At 43.2% G+C, this 20557-nt stretch overlaps 1 protein-coding gene across 2 annotated transcripts; it reads left to right on the top strand.

Moving 5' to 3' along the window:
* The first annotated feature begins 280 nt into the window (after positions 1-280).
* cracr2aa (calcium release activated channel regulator 2Aa) lies at positions 281-20493 on the top strand. 2 transcript variants are annotated; one of them, XM_076985829.1, is made up of 19 exons: positions 281-411; positions 523-597; positions 5132-5417; positions 8424-8535; positions 8867-9059; positions 9145-9291; positions 9950-10040; positions 10190-10285; positions 11786-11973; positions 12112-12183; positions 12283-12328; positions 12619-12695; positions 15360-15717; positions 16058-16190; positions 17990-18071; positions 18273-18387; positions 18472-18573; positions 18752-18828; positions 18976-20493. In XM_076985829.1, the coding sequence occupies exons 3-19, from the start codon at positions 5223-5225 to the stop codon at positions 19058-19060; spliced, it is 2169 nt and encodes a 722-aa protein (XP_076841944.1). In that variant the 5' UTR covers positions 281-411; positions 523-597; positions 5132-5222; the 3' UTR covers positions 19061-20493. The 2 variants fall into 2 exon arrangements, with proteins under 2 accessions (XP_076841944.1, XP_076841951.1); XM_076985836.1 differs by having other exon boundaries at positions 281-597; positions 5132-5155; positions 5273-5417.
* Positions 20494-20557: the final 64 nt, after the last annotated feature.

Genomic DNA, 20557 nt, shown 5'->3' with positions numbered 1-20557 from the left:
GTGTAAAAGGATAATGATAATAACAACAGGATGACAAATATCTCCAGCCGTCACAGACATATCACTACATATGCACACTGAAGTCAGAGAGAGATCCAGTCTGAATTTACATTGCAAACTCTGCACGTGGTAGCTACATTTGCTGTTTGTAGTCTACCTTTTGTGTGTTTGGACAACAACAACAACAATAACAACAACAACAACAACAAAACAGCTAACAGGACCTTCAGCATCCTGCACGCGATCGCAGGAAAGAGCAACACGCAAACGTCATCGGGCGGATATTTAGTTGTCATAGTAACAAGCGAAGCAAGCGGAACGTGAGTCCCTCCCCCGGGTTTGGACAGCTGTCGGCACAAAGTCAACCAAGTATTTAGAGGCGGAATTGTCAAGTTTGAGCAAAGTTGCTAGGTGAAAAGTTTGTGTAAAGTAGCTACGTGCAAAGAAAATAAAAAAGATAAATTCGAGTAGAGTCTCTAGCTGTCGTTACTTTTCACAAGTCGGCAGGTGTTTGTTGAACAGGTGTCACCGGAGCGGAAACGTTACTCTGTGGAGGAATGGCAGACACGAGATAACGTTCACTCGTCTGTGCTAAAGGTAGGGGGGCTCTTTATCATACAGTTGTGGACGAACGGGTGGACTTTTACAGACGCCTTGGCGAGTTAGGAAACTTTAAAGAGTTGTTGAATGTCTGTTTGTGTGTGTGCGCGTGGCGCAGCCGTTTAGTTCGCGAGCGTCGCGTCTTTGCGCTCGTGGCACGCTTCACCTCGTCGTGCACGTGACGAGTTTTCACGGGTGTTCGTAAGTTATGTGTATGCATGTGTTTTTCTTTAATACAACAACCGATCAGCTGCACTTAAGACGATACCGCGGACTTAACGTCGTGGGTTTGGTCGCAGTTCCTCCCCAGCCAGCCGCGCCACCTCGACCTGATACCACCGCGCAGGTTCTGTTTGCGCAGTGACACACTCGTGTGCTTAGCCAAAAGTTCCCAGGCCGTGTTTACATATCCCATGCACCTTGTGTTGGGGTTGGGCTTAGTTTAGATTTGGCCACAGTTTAGCGTGAATAGCCTAAGTCACTAACTCCCCTAATTTACCACCATCATGCCAACATTAGAATGAAAAACAATGAATACATGTGGAGTAAAAAAAAAAAGTTAGTGTTAGTTCAAAAAGGTTTGTAGTTAGTTCAAAAAGGTTTGGGGTTAGTTCAAAAAGGTTTGGGGTTAGTTCAGAAAGGTTTGGGGTTAGTTCAGAAAGGGTTGGGGTTGGTTCAGAGAGGGTTAGGGTTAGTGAGTAGTGGGCTGTTACATGGCCAGTGTGGACTGGTCCCCATCCACGAATGTACTTGGAGCACTTTAGTAAGTGGATTAACTTCAGTATTATATTGCTCTTTATGTACACCTTAATGCAAAATACATGTCAGAAGCATAACCACTGCTGTCTGCACATCTAAGTCCCCAGTCTAGAATCTTCCATCTGGTGTTTCCTGACACTGACCTACACTCTATATTATTCTACAATGACTCTATATTACCTTCCTGGCAGTTATGAAGATCAAATGGAGAGATAAGGGCTCCATGCATATTGAAACTGAAATTTACCCAGTGGTGAGCCCTGCAGGACACTTGGGTCGAACTGGCTGAGTGGACACGGCAATTCCCCATAGATGAGGAATACCAGAGAGTTTCTGTTTAGGTTAATGAATAAATTGCTTAATTGGGATCACTGTATTGTCTGACTGCTGATCTTGTACTACAGTACTGGAGCATCAATCACAATCATTAACTTACAGTGGGTACGGAAAGTATTCAAACCCCATTAAATGTTTCACTCTTTGTTTCATTGCAGTCATTTGCAAAAACCAAAGAAGTTCATATTATTTTTCATTAATGTACTCTCAGCACCTCATCTTGACAGAAAAATAAAAACAAATGTAGAAAAGTTTATATATATATATATATATATATATATATATATATATATATATATATATATATATATATATATATATATATATATATATATATATATATATAAACCCTGAAATAACACATGGTCATAAGTATTCAGACCCTTTGCTGTGACACTCATATTTAACTCACATGCTGTCCATTTCTTCTAATCCTCCTTGACATGGTTATACTCCTCCATTTGAGTCCAGCTGTGTTTAATTGAACTGTTTGGACTTGATTAAGAAAGGCACACACCTTTCTATACAAGACCTCACAGCTCACAGTTCAATCACAAGGTCAAAGGAACTGTCCGAGGAGCTCAGAGACAGAACTGTGGGATGGCACAGATCTGGCTAAGGTTACAAAAGAATTTCTGCAGTACTCAAGGTTCCTAAGAGCACAGTAGCCTCCATAATCCTTAAATGCATGAAGCTTGGGATGACCAGAACTCTTCCTAGACCTGGCCATCCAACCAAACTGAGCAATCATGGGAGAGGAGCCTTGGTGAGAGAGATGAAGAAGAACCCAAAGATCACTGTGGCTGAGCTCCAGAGATGCTGTAAGGAGATAGGAGGATGTTCCAAGTCAACCATCACTGCAGCCCTCCTCCTGTCAGGGCTTTATGGCAGAGTGGCCCAATGAAAGCCTCTCCTCAGTGCAAGACATGAAAGCTTGCATAGAGTTTGCCAAAAAACATATGAAGCAATCCCAGACTATGAGAAATAAGATTCTTTGGTCTGATGAGACGAAGATTGAACTTGCGGTATGTGTGGAGAAAACCACTCGCTGCTCATCACCTGCCCAATACAATCCCAACAGTGAACACGGTGGTTGCAGCATTATGCTATGGGGGTGTTTTCCAGCTTCAGGGACAGGACAACTGGTTGCAATTGAAAGAAATATGAATGCGGCCAAGTACAGAGATTTCCTGGAAGAAAACCTCTTCCAGAGCGTTCTGGACCTCAGACTGGGCTGAAGGTTCACCTTCCAACAAGACAATGACCCTAAGGACACAGCTAAAATAAAAAAGGGGGGGCTTCAGAACATCTCTGTGACCATTCTTGACTGGCCCAGTCAGAGCCCAGACCTAAACCCAATTGAGCATCTCTGGAGAGACCGGAAAATGGTTGTCCACCAACGTTCACCATCCAACTGATGGATCTGGAGAGGATCTGCAAGGAAGAATGGCAAAGGATCCCCAAATCTAGGTGTGAAAAACTTGTTGCATCATTCCCAAGAAGACTCATGACTATACTAGTTCAAAAGGGTGCTTCTACTCAATTCAAAGGGTTTGAATACTTATGACCATGTGATATTTCAGATTTTCTTTTTTAATAAATTTGCAAAGATTTCTACATTTATGTTTTTTTTCTGTCAAGATGGGGTGCTGAGAGTAAATTAATGAGAAATAAAATGTACTTTTTGATTTTAGCAAATAGTTACAGTGAAAAATGTAAGGGGGTCTGGATACTTTCCGCACCCACTGTACATATTTCAATTGTGATTTTAGTCCTCTGTTATGATTGACTACTAAAATGTAATCTGATCTTCATCTAAGCAATAGTAAAAAATAAAGACAATAGTCTTATTTCATAATACACACACAAAGTCTTTCTGCTCAGTCACTAGAACAACCACCTTTACTGGCAGTACATTATTGGTGAAATCACATCTGTGTCTAATGAACCACACAGCATTACTGACCTGACTACACATGTGCCATTGATGAGCATCCTGCATCAGATCCTGCTCCTGCTACGTCACATCCCAATTATTTCATGTGGCTCTGAGACTGGAATCAGGAATGTTACTCTGGCCATTATAAATATAGAATGTCTTCCATTTGAGCAGGAGACTTATTCTTGGGTGTCTAATTTAATGATGCAGGGCATAACATCTCGAGTTTTTATCTTCTGAATTGATAGACCACAGTTGGGATTAAGGTTGGTGCAGTGCGATTTTCCCAAGCATAACTTTGTCAGTTATGTCCACAGATTTTTTTGATGCACAACAAACAGCGTAAACAAACAGCACTCTTGTTATATTTGGGTCTCATCAGCACAGATGACATCAAAATCCAGAAGGGCCTGCATATCCTAAATGATTTTCAGCAGCATATTGAATGTTTTCATCTTACTTGTCTTGTCTTACCTGTCTCACCTGTCTTACCTACAGTATTATTCCTGTCTCACCTGTCAAGTCCTGAGTTCAGCACAGTTTAGTAGTTTTACTCCTGCAACACACGTGACTCACCTTGCCACTTCATGACCTGCTTTTGTAAGTGTGTTGGAGCAGGGAAATCTCACACTGTGCTGGACTCCTCATGTCCTGCCGTTCATGTACCTTCTAAATCACTGGATCAATTGTTTTAAACAATTTAGCCTATTTGATGTAAATATTGCCATATAACTGCAATTTAGGATGCAGAAATGCAAAATTTTTCTAAAATGTTTGACAACCATGTTTCCATTTGTTGAAGTCATCTATTTTCTCTGTTTTTTCTTTGTCCAGTGGAAGAACATATGGGTTATTCCATGTCAAATCAACCAACATTTGGATTGGTCCCCGCTTTTTTGTTCTGTTATATACTTTGATATGTGCTAATTATATTTGATAACTCAAAAACGGCTGTAACTCTTGAAATATTGAACATGGAACAGAAATACTTTGGATTTTTCCATGAAACATATCTGCCTACAAATGGGGAAAGTTTGAAGGGATTCTGAGGTGGTCAGGTGGGGACCATTGGTTGAGTTGATATGGAATGACCCATATTTGACTGTGTTCACTTTGGTCAGTGCAAAAACAAATTTGATTTCAAATCACCTCCCTATAGAAGTTATAGAAGAGTCCAGTTTGGATCCACTAGTGAAGTAATTTCACCTTGTTCGAGATCAGGGTTTTCCAAAGTCCTGCACTGATAGACCTTACTATTTGATCCCACATTACTGATAGAGCTTACTATGGTGTTCCACTCACTAACTGACGATAACGTATTTATTCATCTGTTAATCATGTGATCTGAGTCTATATAGGAGCACGCAAGGCCTTTTTGCAGACTCTCTCTATCTGTCTCTCTCTAATTAAAGAGGCGGTTGCTAAGAGATGGCGGCTGCAGTCGTCTCTGAAAGCCTGTGTGCTGTGATTGAAACTCAAAGCTCTGTGTTCTCGTAGCTCTCCTGTGCAGTGCTGACCCATGTAAGGAAGGAGACCGAAGACACACTCACGCACACTTCCACACACCTCCACACGTAAGGACACTACTATGGAGAACAGCACCTGTGACTCTAAGGTGAGACATTCGTCCCAGCACAGAGGGAAGGGGACACTGTACAAGACAGATGCCGTTGGAAAGTCTGGGAGCATCAGTGACTGCAGTACTGTGTTGGAGAAGAGCCAGGAGTTCTTCCAGATCTGTGACACTGAGGGCAAAGGCTTTGTCACTCGCCGGGATATGCAAGTAAGACCCAGCTTTCACACATGATTAGTAGACTAAGTACAGAAGGGGTGCAGCAATGTATATAGTAAAGTGTTCTAGCAGTACCATAAACTAAATTACTCTAATAGTACCAAGTTTTCTGTCTGTACAAAATAGTGAAGTGCTCTGTTGGCAACAAATAAATACTGTGATTAAGCAGCTTTTTCCATCATGAATGGGTAACACTGATCATCTCATCATTACTGTAATCATTCATAACCATCCATACCCAGGACTGACGTACTCATGACACCCTGTGTTTTCAGAGGACAGGAGTTGAAAATGAAGCTGAATTTGACTTAAAAATGAAGGAGGGTGACACTGTCTCCACAAACTCATAAAAAAAACATTGCTTAGTTTTCACAGTTTTCAGGTACGGCTCATTGTCGGAAGCAAGGCACACAGAATCATAGAGTTTCTATTATAGAGATTTGTGAGGGGGCTCTGGGGGGGGGGAGGGTTGGAGGGGGGTTGAGAGGGGTGTAGGGAGGTGAGTGAGGGGGATGAGGTGTAGGGAGATGGAGGGGTGGGGGGTTGAGAGGTGTAGGGAGATGGAGGGTGGGGGGGTTGAGAGGTGTAGGGATGTGGGGGGATGAGGGAGGGGTTGGGAGGTGTAGGGAGGTGGAGGGGTGGGGGTTGGGAGGTGGGGGTTGTAGGGAGGGTGGTTGAGGTGTAGGGAGGTGGGGGGTTGTAGGGAGGGTGGTTGAGGTGTAGTGAGGTGGGGGGTTGAAGGGAAGGTGGTTGAGGTGTTGGGGGGTTGTAGGGAGGGTGGTTGAGGTGTAGGGAGGGTGGTTGAGGTGTAGGGAGGTGAGGGGTTGTAGGGAGGGTGGTTGAGGTGTAGGGAGGGTGGTTGAGGTGTAGGGAGGTGGGGGGTTGTAGGGAGGGTGGTTGAGGTGTAGGGAGGTGGGGGGTTATAGGGAAGGTGGTTGAGGTGTAGGGAGGTGGGCGGTGAGGGAGAGGGGGGACAGCAAGGGTGGTGGTGTGGAAGCCTTGCAGGCTGTTCTCTACACTGTATTATTGTGCAGATCAGGTCTCCTCTCAGATGTCCCTCCATTGAGGCCTTTCTCTTTGATGGGCTACTCGTGGGCCCGTGTTCTGAAGAGTGCCTTTCAGAGAGACTGTGTATTTGAGCCCATGTTTATGGATGTGCATTCATAAGTTCAGCTAGTATAGATCTCAAAGCCATTCGGACACACACCCGTTCCCCAGTAGCCCCCAGTTCTGTTTCCTTTTTCTTTGTTGTCTGTTTTCTTCTTTCTCTGTTTTCTCGCTCTCTTTTGCGGAAACCACACATCTGCTGAACAAACATCTAGCATCAAGTGGTACAGGTCTTTCTAATTACTAGCTATTGCCCATTTGAATGGTCTTGTTCTCTTTACTATTGTTTAATATGTATGTGAGTTTTGATGTTTCAGCTTGTGTCTGTAAGACAGAGGAGGTAGGAGGTGATGTAGGAGGTGATCTGCTGCTCTAGCTCTTCATACGTAGTCCATAGAACATTTTAGGCTTTTTACTCCTTATATTGTAGGTGCTGAAAGAAGAATGCATGCTCCTATAACAAATAAATCATAAACAATAAAAGGTCTCCATTATTACAGGGATTACAGTTATTACAGGAATCACCAGCATTACAGGAATCACCAGCATTACAGGAATCACCATTATTACAGGAATTTGAGGAGTTTCTGCTGATACTTTCTGCTTCATGCTTCACACGCCTCAGTTCACACCAAGGCCAAAGTGTTAACAGTAAGCGTTTTAGAGGCGAAGGGCCGTTTCTTAAACATTTAGAGGGTTAAGCTCAAAGGCCTCCCATAAGGAGACATCTGTGAAATGATGCATGCAACATTGAGTTTTATGAGGCAATTTTTCAGTAACCTGTCTATGTAAACATTTCCTTAATCCCAAAACAGGGTGTGATGTTTGCTATTCAGGATTAGGGCTATATGTATTGTGTATTTTGGGGGCTGGTCGTTGAAGCGTCAGCACAGTATTGTGGTTTCCTAACAATGAGTTGCACGGATCCTTGCTGATGGTCACTGCTAACCTTAACCCTAACACTGCTGAACTTTCAAAGTCCTGTTTCTCTGGAAACTTTGTGTAATGGAATTCTGACCACCTCTACCTATGTCAATACAGTGTTACTACAATATTCTTACCTGGAATATTTGGATTGGTGTATATGTAGGATTTTCTCAGTATTTCTCAGTCACTTGCAGTTCTTTCTGCTCTAGATGTATGTGTTCAGCCTGACTATACATTTACACAGCAGCAATATCACTTCCTTCTGGACACACCAGGGAAGTGTCACTACAAACATGGGCCAGTTTATAATCCACATGAAGCCAATCAAATTTACCTTGTCAGGTAGTCCACCATCCAGTTACAAACGTTAACTTGATATGTAAAATTCATTATTTTAAATGCGGAGTACATAGCTTGAATTTAAAAGCATCAAACAAATGTTAACTAAATACTTCACACACTTTACATGTTCCTTCTTCTTTCGATTGTTTTCTTCCTTCCTTCATTATTCAATATGACTGTATTTCTACAGAATTGTGTCAAAAAAGTAGTTAAACCTATTACAGCAATGATAATCCTCTCCTCTGTCTTCTCACAGCACTGATTCAACTTGAGGCAAACATGTCATAATAAAATGCCCCACGTGTTGATTGGCTGTAGTCCAAAGAAATGTCTTATTTGTGTAAAGTTGGAAAAAAGCCAACCTTTCACTGATTTTTGACTTTGTTCACAACACATGAGCTCCCATAATCTTCCATGCACAAACTCCGCCTCTTTCCATAATAGTGATTGTGAGGCAGAGCAAAAAATCTTCTCTCTTCTCTGTAATGAACGGTTACAACAGATCCAGTACCAGGGACGCTCCACTGCTGTCATACATCCATTGGAAGTTCTTTTAAATATAGCTAGAAGTCCTAAATCACTGCTTCGTGTTTGTGAGAGTGTGGACTGCTCTTTTTTCAGAAGCTCCTTGGAGAGCTCCCCTTGACTGCGGAGGATCTGGAGAACGTGTTTGACACTCTGGATGCTGATGGCAATGGTTACCTGACTGTGGAGGAGTTCTCCTCTGGTTTCAGTGGGTTTTCAAACCTTCGTACCTACAAAACCTAACTTTTTAAGGCCACATCACTACACCCCCTTTCTGGTGACAATAATGTTTTATTGTGTTTTCTCTTTTTCATTAGTAATATCACACAATACACATTTGTATAAAACAAGTGGTGGTACCACAACCTTCCCTCCCCCTCAGTCATTTGCCCCACGTACTTCTGTAATGGCTTCCTGAGACATCTTACCTGCTTATCCCTGTGCTGTATTATGCCTGCTGTCCCTGTACATCTCCCTGCACTTTCTGTGCCTGTAAAAGTCCGAGTAAGGCTCTGATGCTGTGTTGCTTTGCTTTGCAGGTGAGTTCATGTTTGGGCCAGCAGCCTGTGCAGCAGGTCTGGAGTCAGCTGTAGAGCCTGTCCCAGAGGAGCGTCTTCCTGAGACACTGTACCAGAGCCAGCGGGACGAGGCTCTAGTTGGGGGTCAGGATGGTGAGGAGGAATACTTCTGCACACTGATGGACAACCTGGGTGCCAACAGTGTGTTTGAGGAGTAAGTTGACATCCTTCAGATGGGGACACGTCTTAGTCCAGTGTATACCAGTTCACTGCATTTGTGGTTTGTTCTGGCCCCACAGCCCAGTAGAGGTGCGCAGTCTCTGGGTACAGCTCCGGAGGGATGAGCCCTGTCTGCTGGCCAACTTTGAAGAGTTTTTGGCCAGAGTGACTTGCCAGATTAAAGAAGCCAAGCAGGAGAAGAGTGAGATGGAGAGTGCCCTCAAAAGGTCATTTCACTCTGTTTCTCCTAATTTTCTTGGTTTTGTATTTGTGGATTGATTACTGTATTTCTGCTGATTTTAGTGGCAAAGTCAGTGATGCTTAGATTTATGTGATCTTCACCAGTTATGTCAGATTCGCCGTACACACTCTGTTACCAGTGACATCTGTCTGGTTTTGGGTTTTTAGGTATCTCTGTCACCAGTGATGCTGGTTTTGGGTTTTTGGGGTATCTCTGTCACCAGGATGTCTGGTTTAGGATTTTGGATACCTCTGTCACCATTGATGTCTCTGAGTTGTCAGAGAGGTCACAGAGATCACTAATCTAAGTTATCAGTGATGTCTGGTTTGGGGCTTTGGGTTTTTTGGTACCTCTGTCACCAGTGATATCTGGTTTGGGTTTTGGAGTACCTCTGACTGCAGTGATGTCAATGAGATGTCAGAGACAGATGTCAGTTATCAGCGATGTCTTGTTTGGGGTTTTCTCATCAGTTATGGCACCGTGTTGGTTAATCAGATGTTATTGTAACCAGTATTACTTGATTGCTAATTATAACCTACAGAACAAATAAAAATAATAACCTGCAAGAATGTGTTCATATGTTAGCAATCCAATGTCAAATAATAAATATATATACTTTTTTTTTCTTTGACTCGGGCTTGCAGGAAGGCAGCGACTCACGATGATGAAATCCAGCGTCTCTATGAGGAAATGGAACAACAGATCAACACTGAGAAGGACAGGATCCTCTCACAGGTTCTGCTCGCATTTTAGAAATGTTCAAATCATTTTTTAGGACATTGAAGTTTGAAAACATTAGGAACACATTACTATAATTAAGCTATGAATATATTGCAGTGAATTGAGTAGATGCATAGATGCAACATTTGTGATCTGTCCTACAGGATTCTGAGCGGTTTTTGACCCGCAGTATGGCGCTGGAGCAGAGGCTGTCTGGTAAAGAGAGAGAACTCGAGTCACTCCTGGCCAAACAGAAACGGGTGTGCCTCTATTGGACATCTACACACACCCTCAAACATTTATGTCAGTCTAGAAGAAGACACGCGTGTGTGTGTGTGTGTGTGTGTGTGTGTGTGTGCGTACGTCTGTCTGATGGCACATATGAGTGTGTGTGAGTAAGATGACCCATTAGAAATGCATTGCTGAACAGGACCGGTCTCGTGGCCGGTGGTGGAGGGGGGCTGTGGTTCTGAACAGGACCGGGGTCATGGCTGATGGGGGGGGCTGTGGTTCTGAAACGGACCAGCCTCATGGCTGATGGGGGGGCTGTGGTTCTGAACAGGACCGGTATCATGGCTGATGGAGGTGTGAGGGGGGGCTGTGGTTCTGAAACGGACCAGCCTCATGGCTGATGGGGGGGCTGTGGTTCTGAACAGGACCGGTGTCATGGCTGATGGAGGTGTGCGGGGGGGCTGTGGTTCTGAACAGGACCGGCCTCATGGCCTGCGGGGTGTTGATTTGGAGGTTCATTGTTCTATAATGAGAGGAAACGATAAAAGAACTCTATGACTCAAACCTGTACTCAACTGTCTCACAATGGTTATTCTTTGTGAAGAAGACCATAGATTTTTCTGTGTGAATGAAACAGGCTTGTTCATAATTTCATGAGGCGCTCCCCATAGTGCTCACACAGGGCAGGCTGCACACTCTTCTCAACAGCAGGAAATAAACATTAGCTGCCTTTTTACATGGTAATGAGGAAAGTAAAGGCTCAGTAGCCCATAATCCCTCCCCGGAACCTTCCTCCCCTAAACCCTCATCTCTAACACCATTTTCTAAGCCTTTGTCATCTAAACGCTCTCCCCCACCAATCCCTAATCCATGAAACCTTGTCTCAATAGCCCATGACCCCTAAACCCATAATATTAAAACCGTACTAGTCATTTAGTGTAAAACTGGGTGACAGAGGACAGTGGACAGCCTTCATGCTGCTCTTCATGAATAGATGTTCAGACATTGACATTTTTTAAGCCCAGCATGACGCATTTCTTCAGAGACACTGGGTGAGAAAAAAGGCCAAATTCTCCCAGTGTTGAAGAGGTGAAACCTGCATGGCCGAGTTGGTGAACTCCATTGTTAATGAAATGAACGTGAACATGTTTCATTAAGCCCAAACCCCCATGGCTGCTCCAGTGTTCTGCCTTTTAGTACACATACACCATCTCACATATTCTGTGATCCACTCTTACAGCTCTATATTTAGCAGTAATGCTGCGCTTGGCTGGACTGTACCAGCTTTCTTATCACAACAGCCATGGTACTTAGAAGGCCAGTGCTGGGTTTGTTTACGGTGGCTTATTGACTGAATGGTTGACTGAATACACACCCATTCTTACTTTACCATTCATACCTTGTCGTAAAACTGACAAGGACATTAAATTCTAATAGGAAATCATATAACAGTTTGAAAAATGTTTTCATGCATTAGATGGTATTTCTTACATAGAATGCGTGTGTGTATGCGTGTGTGTGTGTCTCAGTTGGAGCAGCAGTGTTATGAGCTCCACACCGAGCAGAGGGACACCGCGGTTGAGAACGTGAAGCTGAGGCAGTATAACGAGGAGTTGTCCCGTGATCTGGAGCACACAGCGCAGTCACTGAGCTTTGCCCAGGAGCACCTACGAGTGCTACAGGAGGAGGCGTCACGCCTGCAGGAGGAGCGTGAGGTGTAAGGCTCCGCCCCCTTCACGGGCTCCGCCCCCCTCCCTGTCTACCACTCTATACACATATAACATTTATTATTATATATAGCTGTAGCTCCCTGTGGCTGTGCTATTATCTCACTGTGTTTGGGTTTGTTTTGTAGAGAGATGTACAGGGTTACTGAAGGGTTACAGAGGGAGCGGAGCAGCCTGCTTAAGCAACTGGATTTACTAAGGCAAGGGTACATGCAGGAACACAACACACTGGTCTCAATACTGTTGTGGGTGCCATGGAGGGTTTCTGAATGTGCTGCTTGGAATTGTGTGTCTGGCAGGGAAATGAACAAACATTTACGAGACGAACGAGACGTATGCAGTCAAGTGAGTTTATGAATATTCATAAGAGTGCGATTATGAATGTCATGAATGAGATTATAAATATTCATAAGAGTGAAATTATGAATAAGTTTATGAATGATTCATAAGAGTGAGATTATGAATGTCATGAATGAGTTTATAAATATTCATAAGAGTGATATTATGAATAAGTCATGAATGAGTTTATGAATGATTCATAAGAGTGAGATTATGAAGAAGTCAAACGAGTGTTTAAGATGATGAGTCGTCAATTTTTTCTTGGTTTGGTGATGTTATTCCATCTTGTCCCCTAGAAACCAAAGAACTCTGTGAAGGCATCTGCTTTTTGGGCACAGACAACTGGACAGATGGCTATGAAGTCACTTCAGAGGTGGGTCTTCATTTCTAGAGCTCGTCTAGACTGAAAAGGGCTTCTGTCTGCTCAGATGCAGAAGGATGAAGGATGAACTCATTCACTTGTTCCTAATGGATTTGACTTCTAACTATTCCATGCAACACCCAACCTGATATGGTTTCCCCCTCAATACCATCAGCATAGCTTTAGAGAATCACAGCTTTGAGCACTACCTGTTTATTGGGGGTGATTTTAATCGGCGTTGAGAGAGAGAATGTTGGAGCAGGGCCTTCAGAGTATCCTCAAAATAAAAGATGCTTTAAGTGCTTCATGGTAATACACCATGAGCCTCTGCTCTGAATGCTGTGCTCTCTTGGCATTGAACCTCAGTCTTTGCTCTGAAATTGAAGACGCTTTGCTGTGCGACATCATGTTTCGGCCAAATGCAAACGACATAATGGTAATGCAGTATTTGGATATTAGTAGGCAAAAATGTTTCCATACATCTTTGAAACAATATTTCTATCTTAAGTGGATTTAGTGTGGCAAAAGGAGGCTAACATTATTCTACAGACAGTGGCTTTGGGCCTGGATGCTGCAGCACCATTAATGATATTGTTAATAATATTTCATAATAGCTATTATAATCTTAACTGCATATCTACATGTTTAACTAAAGTGTGGTAAATACAGTTGTGATCAAATTTATTCAACCCCCAATGCTGCGAAGGGTTTTATGGAATTCAGTGCACATTTGTAATTGTGTTCATAATGAAATCTTACAAGGACTTGTTAAAGAACTAAATGCAACTAAGATAGCATCAATTTTTTTTGTCATAAAGTATTAAATGGCCTTTTTGTGATTTCTTCATTGACACAATTATTCAACCCCTTTACGACTACCACTCCTAAGAACAGAGGTTCATTCCAGTGTTTTCCATCAGGTATTGAAAACATCTGTGGATGTCAACGAGCAGCAATCAAGCATGATAAGCACCAATTAGGCAGATTTAAAAGGACTGTGATACTCAGCTCCTTCTAGACATCTACTGGTGTGTTTCCAACCATGGTGAAGGCAAGAGAATGGTCCCAGAAGACAAGAGAAGAGGTTATTGCTCTTCACAAGAATGGCAATGGATATAAAAAGATTGCGAAGTTGTTAAATATTCCAAGAGACACTATCGGAAGTATCATTCGCAAGTTCAAGTTAAAGGGCACAGTGGAAACGTTACCTGGTCGTGGCAGAAAGAAGATCCTGACCGCGACTGCTGTGCGCTACCTGAAGCGTAATGTGGAGAAAAATCCCCGCGTGACTGCTAAGGAACTGAAAAAAGACCTGTCAGATGTGGGCACTGAAGTTTCAGCTCAGACAATAAGGCGCGCACTGCATAACGAAGACCTCCATGCCAGAACGCCCAGACGCACCCCCTTGCTGACTCCAAAGAACAAGAAAAGTCGACTGCAGTATGCCAAAAGTCATGTGGACAAGCCACAAAGGTTTTGGAACAGGTTTTGGAAACTAAATTAGAACTGTTTGGGACAATGGACCAGCGCTATGTTTGGAGAAGGAAGAACCAGGCTTATGAACAAAAGAACACCTTGCCTACTGTGAAGCATGGCGGGGGGTCAATTATGCTTTGGGGCTGTTTTGCTTCTAATGGTACAGGAAAGCTTCAACGTGTGCAGGGTACCATGAATTCCCTTCAGTACCAGGAGATCTTGGAGGAAAATGTGATGGAGTCAGTCACAAACCTGCGGCTTGGGAGACGTTGGACCTTCCAACAGGACAATGATCCGAAGCACACATCCAAGTCCACTAGAGCATGGTTGAACATGAAAGGCTGGAACATTCTAGAGTGGCCATCGCAATCACCAGACTTAAATCCAATTGAAAACCTCTGGTGGGACCTAAAGAAGGCAGTTGCAGTGCGCAAGCCTAAGAATGTGACTGAACTGGAGGCTTTTGCCCATGAAGAATGGGCTAAGATACCCATAGGTCGCTGCAAGACACTTGTGTCAAGCTATGCTTCACGCTTGAAAGCTGTCATAACTGGAAAAGGATGTTGTACTAAGTACTAAAAAATAATGTCACTAGGGGGTTGAATAAAACTGATAATGATGTGAGCACAGTAAAGACATTTGTGGTTATTCCATCATAAATATTATGTTATGTTTGTCTAATTTATAAGTGCCTCTTTGATATAATTGTAAATAAGATGACTGAAATGATCAAAATCAATGTCAAACTGGCCAAAACACTTTATTTCAGTGGGGGTTGAATAAATTTGATCACAACTGTAGCTATGTAGATGCTTTTAAGTCAATGACGCGAGACTTCTTTGAAGTTTTCAATGTTTACTACATCAAACATTTCTCAAATGACAACGTACAAATTCTCTTTCGCTATATAGCTTAGCTCCGTGTAGTCACGATCAAAGACTGTTGTGCTGGGACCCTCTAGCGGCTACTGCCGCTTCATGCCTAGGAATGACATCATGCATAGATTAACATTATTAGGCAATATAATACTTAACAGACAACAGTCAGTCTTGTATTCAAACATTACAATATATAAATTATAAATAAAGAAACAATATTCTGTACATAGTGGCTACAACAAGCTAATTTGTAATCATGTGAGATCCGTTAGAGTTTGAATGTTTAAGGTTCTTCTGCGTAAGCATGTCTTGTTTTCTCCAGTGAAGATGAGGAGGAGGGGCTGACTGAACCGAAGAAGAGTTCATTGGCTGGAGAGGACCGTGGTCTGCACAGACGGCACCTCCAGAGGGTCATCTCCATCGAGGAGGACCATGGTCTGCGCAGACGGCACCTCCAGAGGGTCATCTCCATCGAGGAGGACCATCTCCCCCACCTGCTGCAGGACGAGCACCATTCCCAGCTGAGGGACTGGAGTGAAGAGGACGAGGAGCTGGAACAGGGCTCCTACCCGTGCACCAGCACCCCAATCCCTCCGCCACCCCCTCCGTCAGAGAGCAGGAACGTACACACTCCCACCTCCCCCCGGGGGCAGCCTGTGGGCAAAGAGACTGCCCAGGCGGTGAGGAGCCATTGTGCTTTACCACTCTAGGACTGAGTTTGCAGTACTGAATCAGTAGCACTTTACACAGACCAATGCTGTTTTGCAGTTTTTTTCCCCAAATTTTCTCATACAAAATCATGAAAAGAAAAGTGTTTTGATTAAGTCCATACCAGCATGATCCAGACACCTTCAGTCTGAGTGTCTGCTTCTATACAGGGTCAGAGATTATAGTGTTTGCTTTTCCCACTCATCTGTCTTTCTCTCTGTCTCTCTCTCTCTTTCACTCACTCACTCTCTTGTTGTCTCTCTCGCTCCCTCTCTCTGTCCCTCTTCACTGTTCTCTTGTGCCCTTATACAGGAGGAGGGGACGTGCGCGGGACCAGACCGCCTCTTTAAGGTTGTTCTGGTGGGCAACTCTTGCGTAGGAAAGACCTCGCTACTGCGGCGCTTCTGTGATGGCTGTTTCTACCCAGGCACCTCCGCCACTGTCGGTCAGTCCCCTTACAGACCTCTTCACACACAGAGCAGGCACGTGTGAACACACAGTGCCTGAACCGCTTATGTCAGACTTGTGGAAGTTTCAGACATGCTGACTGTAGTGATACAGTGTAAAGCTCATGAAGCATTTCAGTTTGTTCTGCTAATTTGTTTTTTTTGTGTGTGTGTGTGTGAGTGCAAACATCCACACACCCACACACAAACTGGTAAGGGAGAGCTTATATGTTGCTTTTAAATACCAAGGGTGTTTTTACTTCAGACCCAACAATGTTTTCTTCAGTTCCAGAGAAGTTGCATTATTGAATGCAGCTGAGACAGTGTCACAGATTTGAAATGCAGAATTATATATTGAGTAAATATGAGTAAATATTGGACTACAGTTATTTTTTTGAGAATGTTAGGGTTATTTTGATAATATTACAGTGCTGCTAGAAAATTTGTAGATGTTTTACACTGCTGTTATTGTGCTAAGGAGTTGTCACCAGCAAAATTACCTAAAGGGCATGATAAATAATACTACTGAATGCCACAAAGAATCTCAGGGAAGCACCCCTTCCAGGGCTGCAGTGTCATGGTTCTGCACTGCAGTGCTGTCCGAGATCCAAAACAACCTGCTATTATTGATGAGCCTATGAGTTCTGGCTTCTACAATCCAGAAAGTTCTACAGGGGAATGTCAGGGTACCTTTTTGTGAACTGAAGCTAAATCAGTTCATTTACTCTAAATGGGCTACAGTAAGGTGGTTAAAGTAGAACCAATTCAACATTTTGGAATCGGTGAGTCAGAATTCAGACCTCAGCCCACTAGAAATGTTGTGGAAAAACCTTCAAGAACCCACAGGGAACTGCCACCCCAACACTGATCACAATGACTGATGGAGTGGAGCTGTATGGAGCCCTGACTTCAACAGCTCATACCTTTTTCTTACATACTTTTTGCTTACGCACATTTTGCTCACATACTTGGTGCTTACATGTTTTCTTTGATTAATTTTCTAACATGTAAACATGTAAAAACTACTTTGTTAGAGTTACAGAAATAGCAGTGCATTACACAAGATAGTGGTCCTTCATCGGCCGTGCAAGCAAAGTGCTTCCTCAGGTCTGGGATGTGAAAGCAGTTTATGTTATAAAAATGAAAATGGTTTAAATCGGAACATTCATTTAATTGAGGTTCTAATTATTGTATTATACCAGGGGTCGGCAACCTATGGCACTGCGATATGCTGGACCAGCATTAGCAAAAAAATTAATAAAAAATCTCAGAGAGAGAGCACGATCCTCCAATCGAAATCGCTCCTCAACGCTCTGCACTCAGCTCCCACCACAGACCCATGTTTAAATGGGAATTTAAACATGACCCATGTTGGAATTTAGGCTAGTGAGGGCAGTCCTGTTCAACATGGAACCCCCCCCACCCCCCCGCTCCAATTTTAGTTGTTGATAATGGCACACTCATTGACTAGAAATCTTAAAGTTAGCACTCCATGTCTCAAAGGTTGCCCCTGGTTGCCCCTGTATTATACCATCATTACTGCACTTTAATTTCTGCTACCTCTCTTTGGAGTCTTTGTGTGTGAGTGTGTGTGAGTGTGCGTGAGTGTGAGTGTGCGCGTGCACATTGTTGTTTTCAAACCACAGAGGAAGAAAAAAATTGTGTTCTGGGTTTCTTGTGGGCAACAAGATGATCTAAATCTATCAAATCTAGTAAAACTATTAAATCTCTATAAAAAAAACGTTTGTTGTATTATTTGTGCTGCTGTGTATTAATTTCTTTATCTTTGTCCCTCCAGGTATTGACTACAGTGTAAAGACACTTACAGTGGACAACAGCCATGTGGCGCTGCAGATGTGGGACACAGCAGGACAGGAAAGGTTAGCGCAGTTCTTACTCTCGCCATTAAAACACACTCATGTGCACACACACACACACACACTCACCCACCCCAGATGATCCTGAGTGTATCATCATTTATAACAAACAACGAATTATTAATCATAGCAACGTAATAACTACAAACAGAGGTGGCGGTGACTGTGGCTGATTGTGGCTGACGCCGCTCTTGTTCCTGGCAGGTATCGCAGTATTACTAAGCAGTTTTTCCGCAAGGCAGATGGAGTGGTGGTGATGTATGACATCACTAATGAGCAGACATTCACAGCGGTGAGGTCATGGCTGGCCAGCGTGCAGGTGAGTCTGGACATGGGTCAGCTGCAGCACTAACCAGTACTAATGTCATTCTTGGCCTGTCACTCTTGCATTTTGTACTCGTAGGAGGGGGCTGGTGAGCACATTCCCATCATGCTGCTGGGGAATAAAACCGATCTAGAGGGCCAGAGAGAGGTCCAGTTGAGAGCAGGAGACCGAGTAGCCAAGGTAAGTGAGTAGGGTTTTACTGAAACCAGGACGTCTGTCAGAATCCTCCTAATCATGGAGGGGGTGGGGGGTCAGGGGTCAGGGAGGTATGCTAAATCTTCTCTAACCCTGCCTGGCCCACGTTGACCCCTTGTGTGTTTAAGCTCTCTTACCCATTTTGATCTCTTAACCATTGCAGGACTCCCAGATGCTTTTCTTTGAGTGCAGTGCTTTATCAGGACAGTGCGTCACAGAAGCCATGGTCCAATTAGCCAGGTTTGAAATCATAGTACAGAGCTGCTCTGCTGGTGAAATTTCTCTCCCATATCATTTAAGCTTAAGCACTAAACACATTCCTTTGCAGTCTGATGTTGTTTAAGCCTTGTGCACTGCTGGTTATTCACTGTAAGTCTTCATTCCCAGGGTTCTAAAGGAGCAAGAGGACAGAGAGAAGGAAAAGACCGTCTCCTTGGCTCACAGCCCCTCCAAGAAGAAATCCTGTTGCTAGCACTAGCACTGATCCTCCTGTGTACGTGGGGGGGGGGGGGGGGGGGGGTTAGTTCTGCATGGTTGCTCTAGCACCCCCACCCCTGTCTGTCTCATGGTGATGTGTGTTTTACCCAGTTCTCTACAGTCACTTCTTCACCAGGTGGTTTTATAATATGACACTTTTAGACAAATCTGTGTTTTTCAATGATATTTTAACTAAGAATATGAATATAGAACTTGTGATCAGTGTTATGGCTAATGTAGGAAGGTTTGACTTTTGCACTGTAAGGATCTGGTGGATGTGCTGTCCACATGTTATATATTGAACGAAAACTGAGTCAAGAATCATGTTAAAGAAAGAAATCTGAAACTGGCTGAAGAGTTGTTAATAAAGATACACATTTTATAGATTTAATTTTTAGGAGTAAAAAAAAAAGCTTGCTTGCAGTGCAAATGTTTACATCATAGAAACATAATGTCTAAAAAGTGAAGTTCATTTGGACATGTAATGGAATGTTCTTGATATCTGATGTATCAATTATTTCCAAGCGAGTCAGTATTATTATTTTATCATGCTGTCAGGGCAGTTAGGTTTCTGAAAGACTTGAGTTTGAAAGTTGGTTGAGTTTGAGGGTTGGTTATAGGACGCTAAACGAAGTTTATGAAGAAATTAATTTGCCCACCATTTGAATAAATGTCTATTTCGGGACAGGGTTTTGTATATTTTGTATATATTATGTTAATTATTATATCTGTCTGATGTGGCCAAAATCAATGAACTCTGTGAGACTCCGTGCTGAAACCAGTGCTTCGTCTCACTGGAAGATCCCACCAGTACCACGTCTCACTGGAAGATCCCACCAGTACCACGTCTCACTGGAAGATCCCACCAGTACCACGTCTCACTGAAGATCCCACCAGTACCACGTCTCACTGGAAGCTCTGAGCTGTTTCCATTCTCACCAGACCAGAGATACTTATGTACTTTACCAGATATGTTTGTCCCTCCTCGTCTGTAGGTGTCCAGTGCTTTATGTGGGGAATGAGGTCTTCTTGTTGAAATGAGAAAGGCCCTGAAACTAATCACTCTGTGGCGTCCTCATCACAGGCTCCAGGCATCGTTGTAGTTATTGTTGTTATTTATCACAGAACACAATGCTTTTTTATATTAATCATTATCAAAATGTCCTGTGTCACTGTGAATTGTTTGTCAATGCCCATTCACAGCAGCAGGCCCAGTCTGTGTTCACTGTGCTGTAGTGGCTGTGATCAGCGCTTGAGCTTGTACTGTGTGCAGGTGTTGCAGTGTCCCTGTGTGCCACATGTCTGTGTCTCCTGTTTCCTGAGCCAGTGGGTGAGGAGCAGGCACACAGGTTCAGGCCCAGTGAAGACACTGACTTTAACTCATCTTTTTTGTTCTGAAAGAATTTAAATAAAGATTATCAATGTTAACATCTTGTTCAGTGATGTAAGAAATGCTTTTATATACTTGCTGTATTTAACCACATTTAAATGT

This window comes from Brachyhypopomus gauderio, chromosome 2 (assembly GCF_052324685.1).
Source record: "Brachyhypopomus gauderio isolate BG-103 chromosome 2, BGAUD_0.2, whole genome shotgun sequence".
In the NCBI taxonomy this organism is placed as follows: Eukaryota; Metazoa; Chordata; class Actinopteri; order Gymnotiformes; family Hypopomidae; genus Brachyhypopomus; species Brachyhypopomus gauderio.
This window is presented reverse-complemented; position numbering and strand designations above follow the sequence as displayed.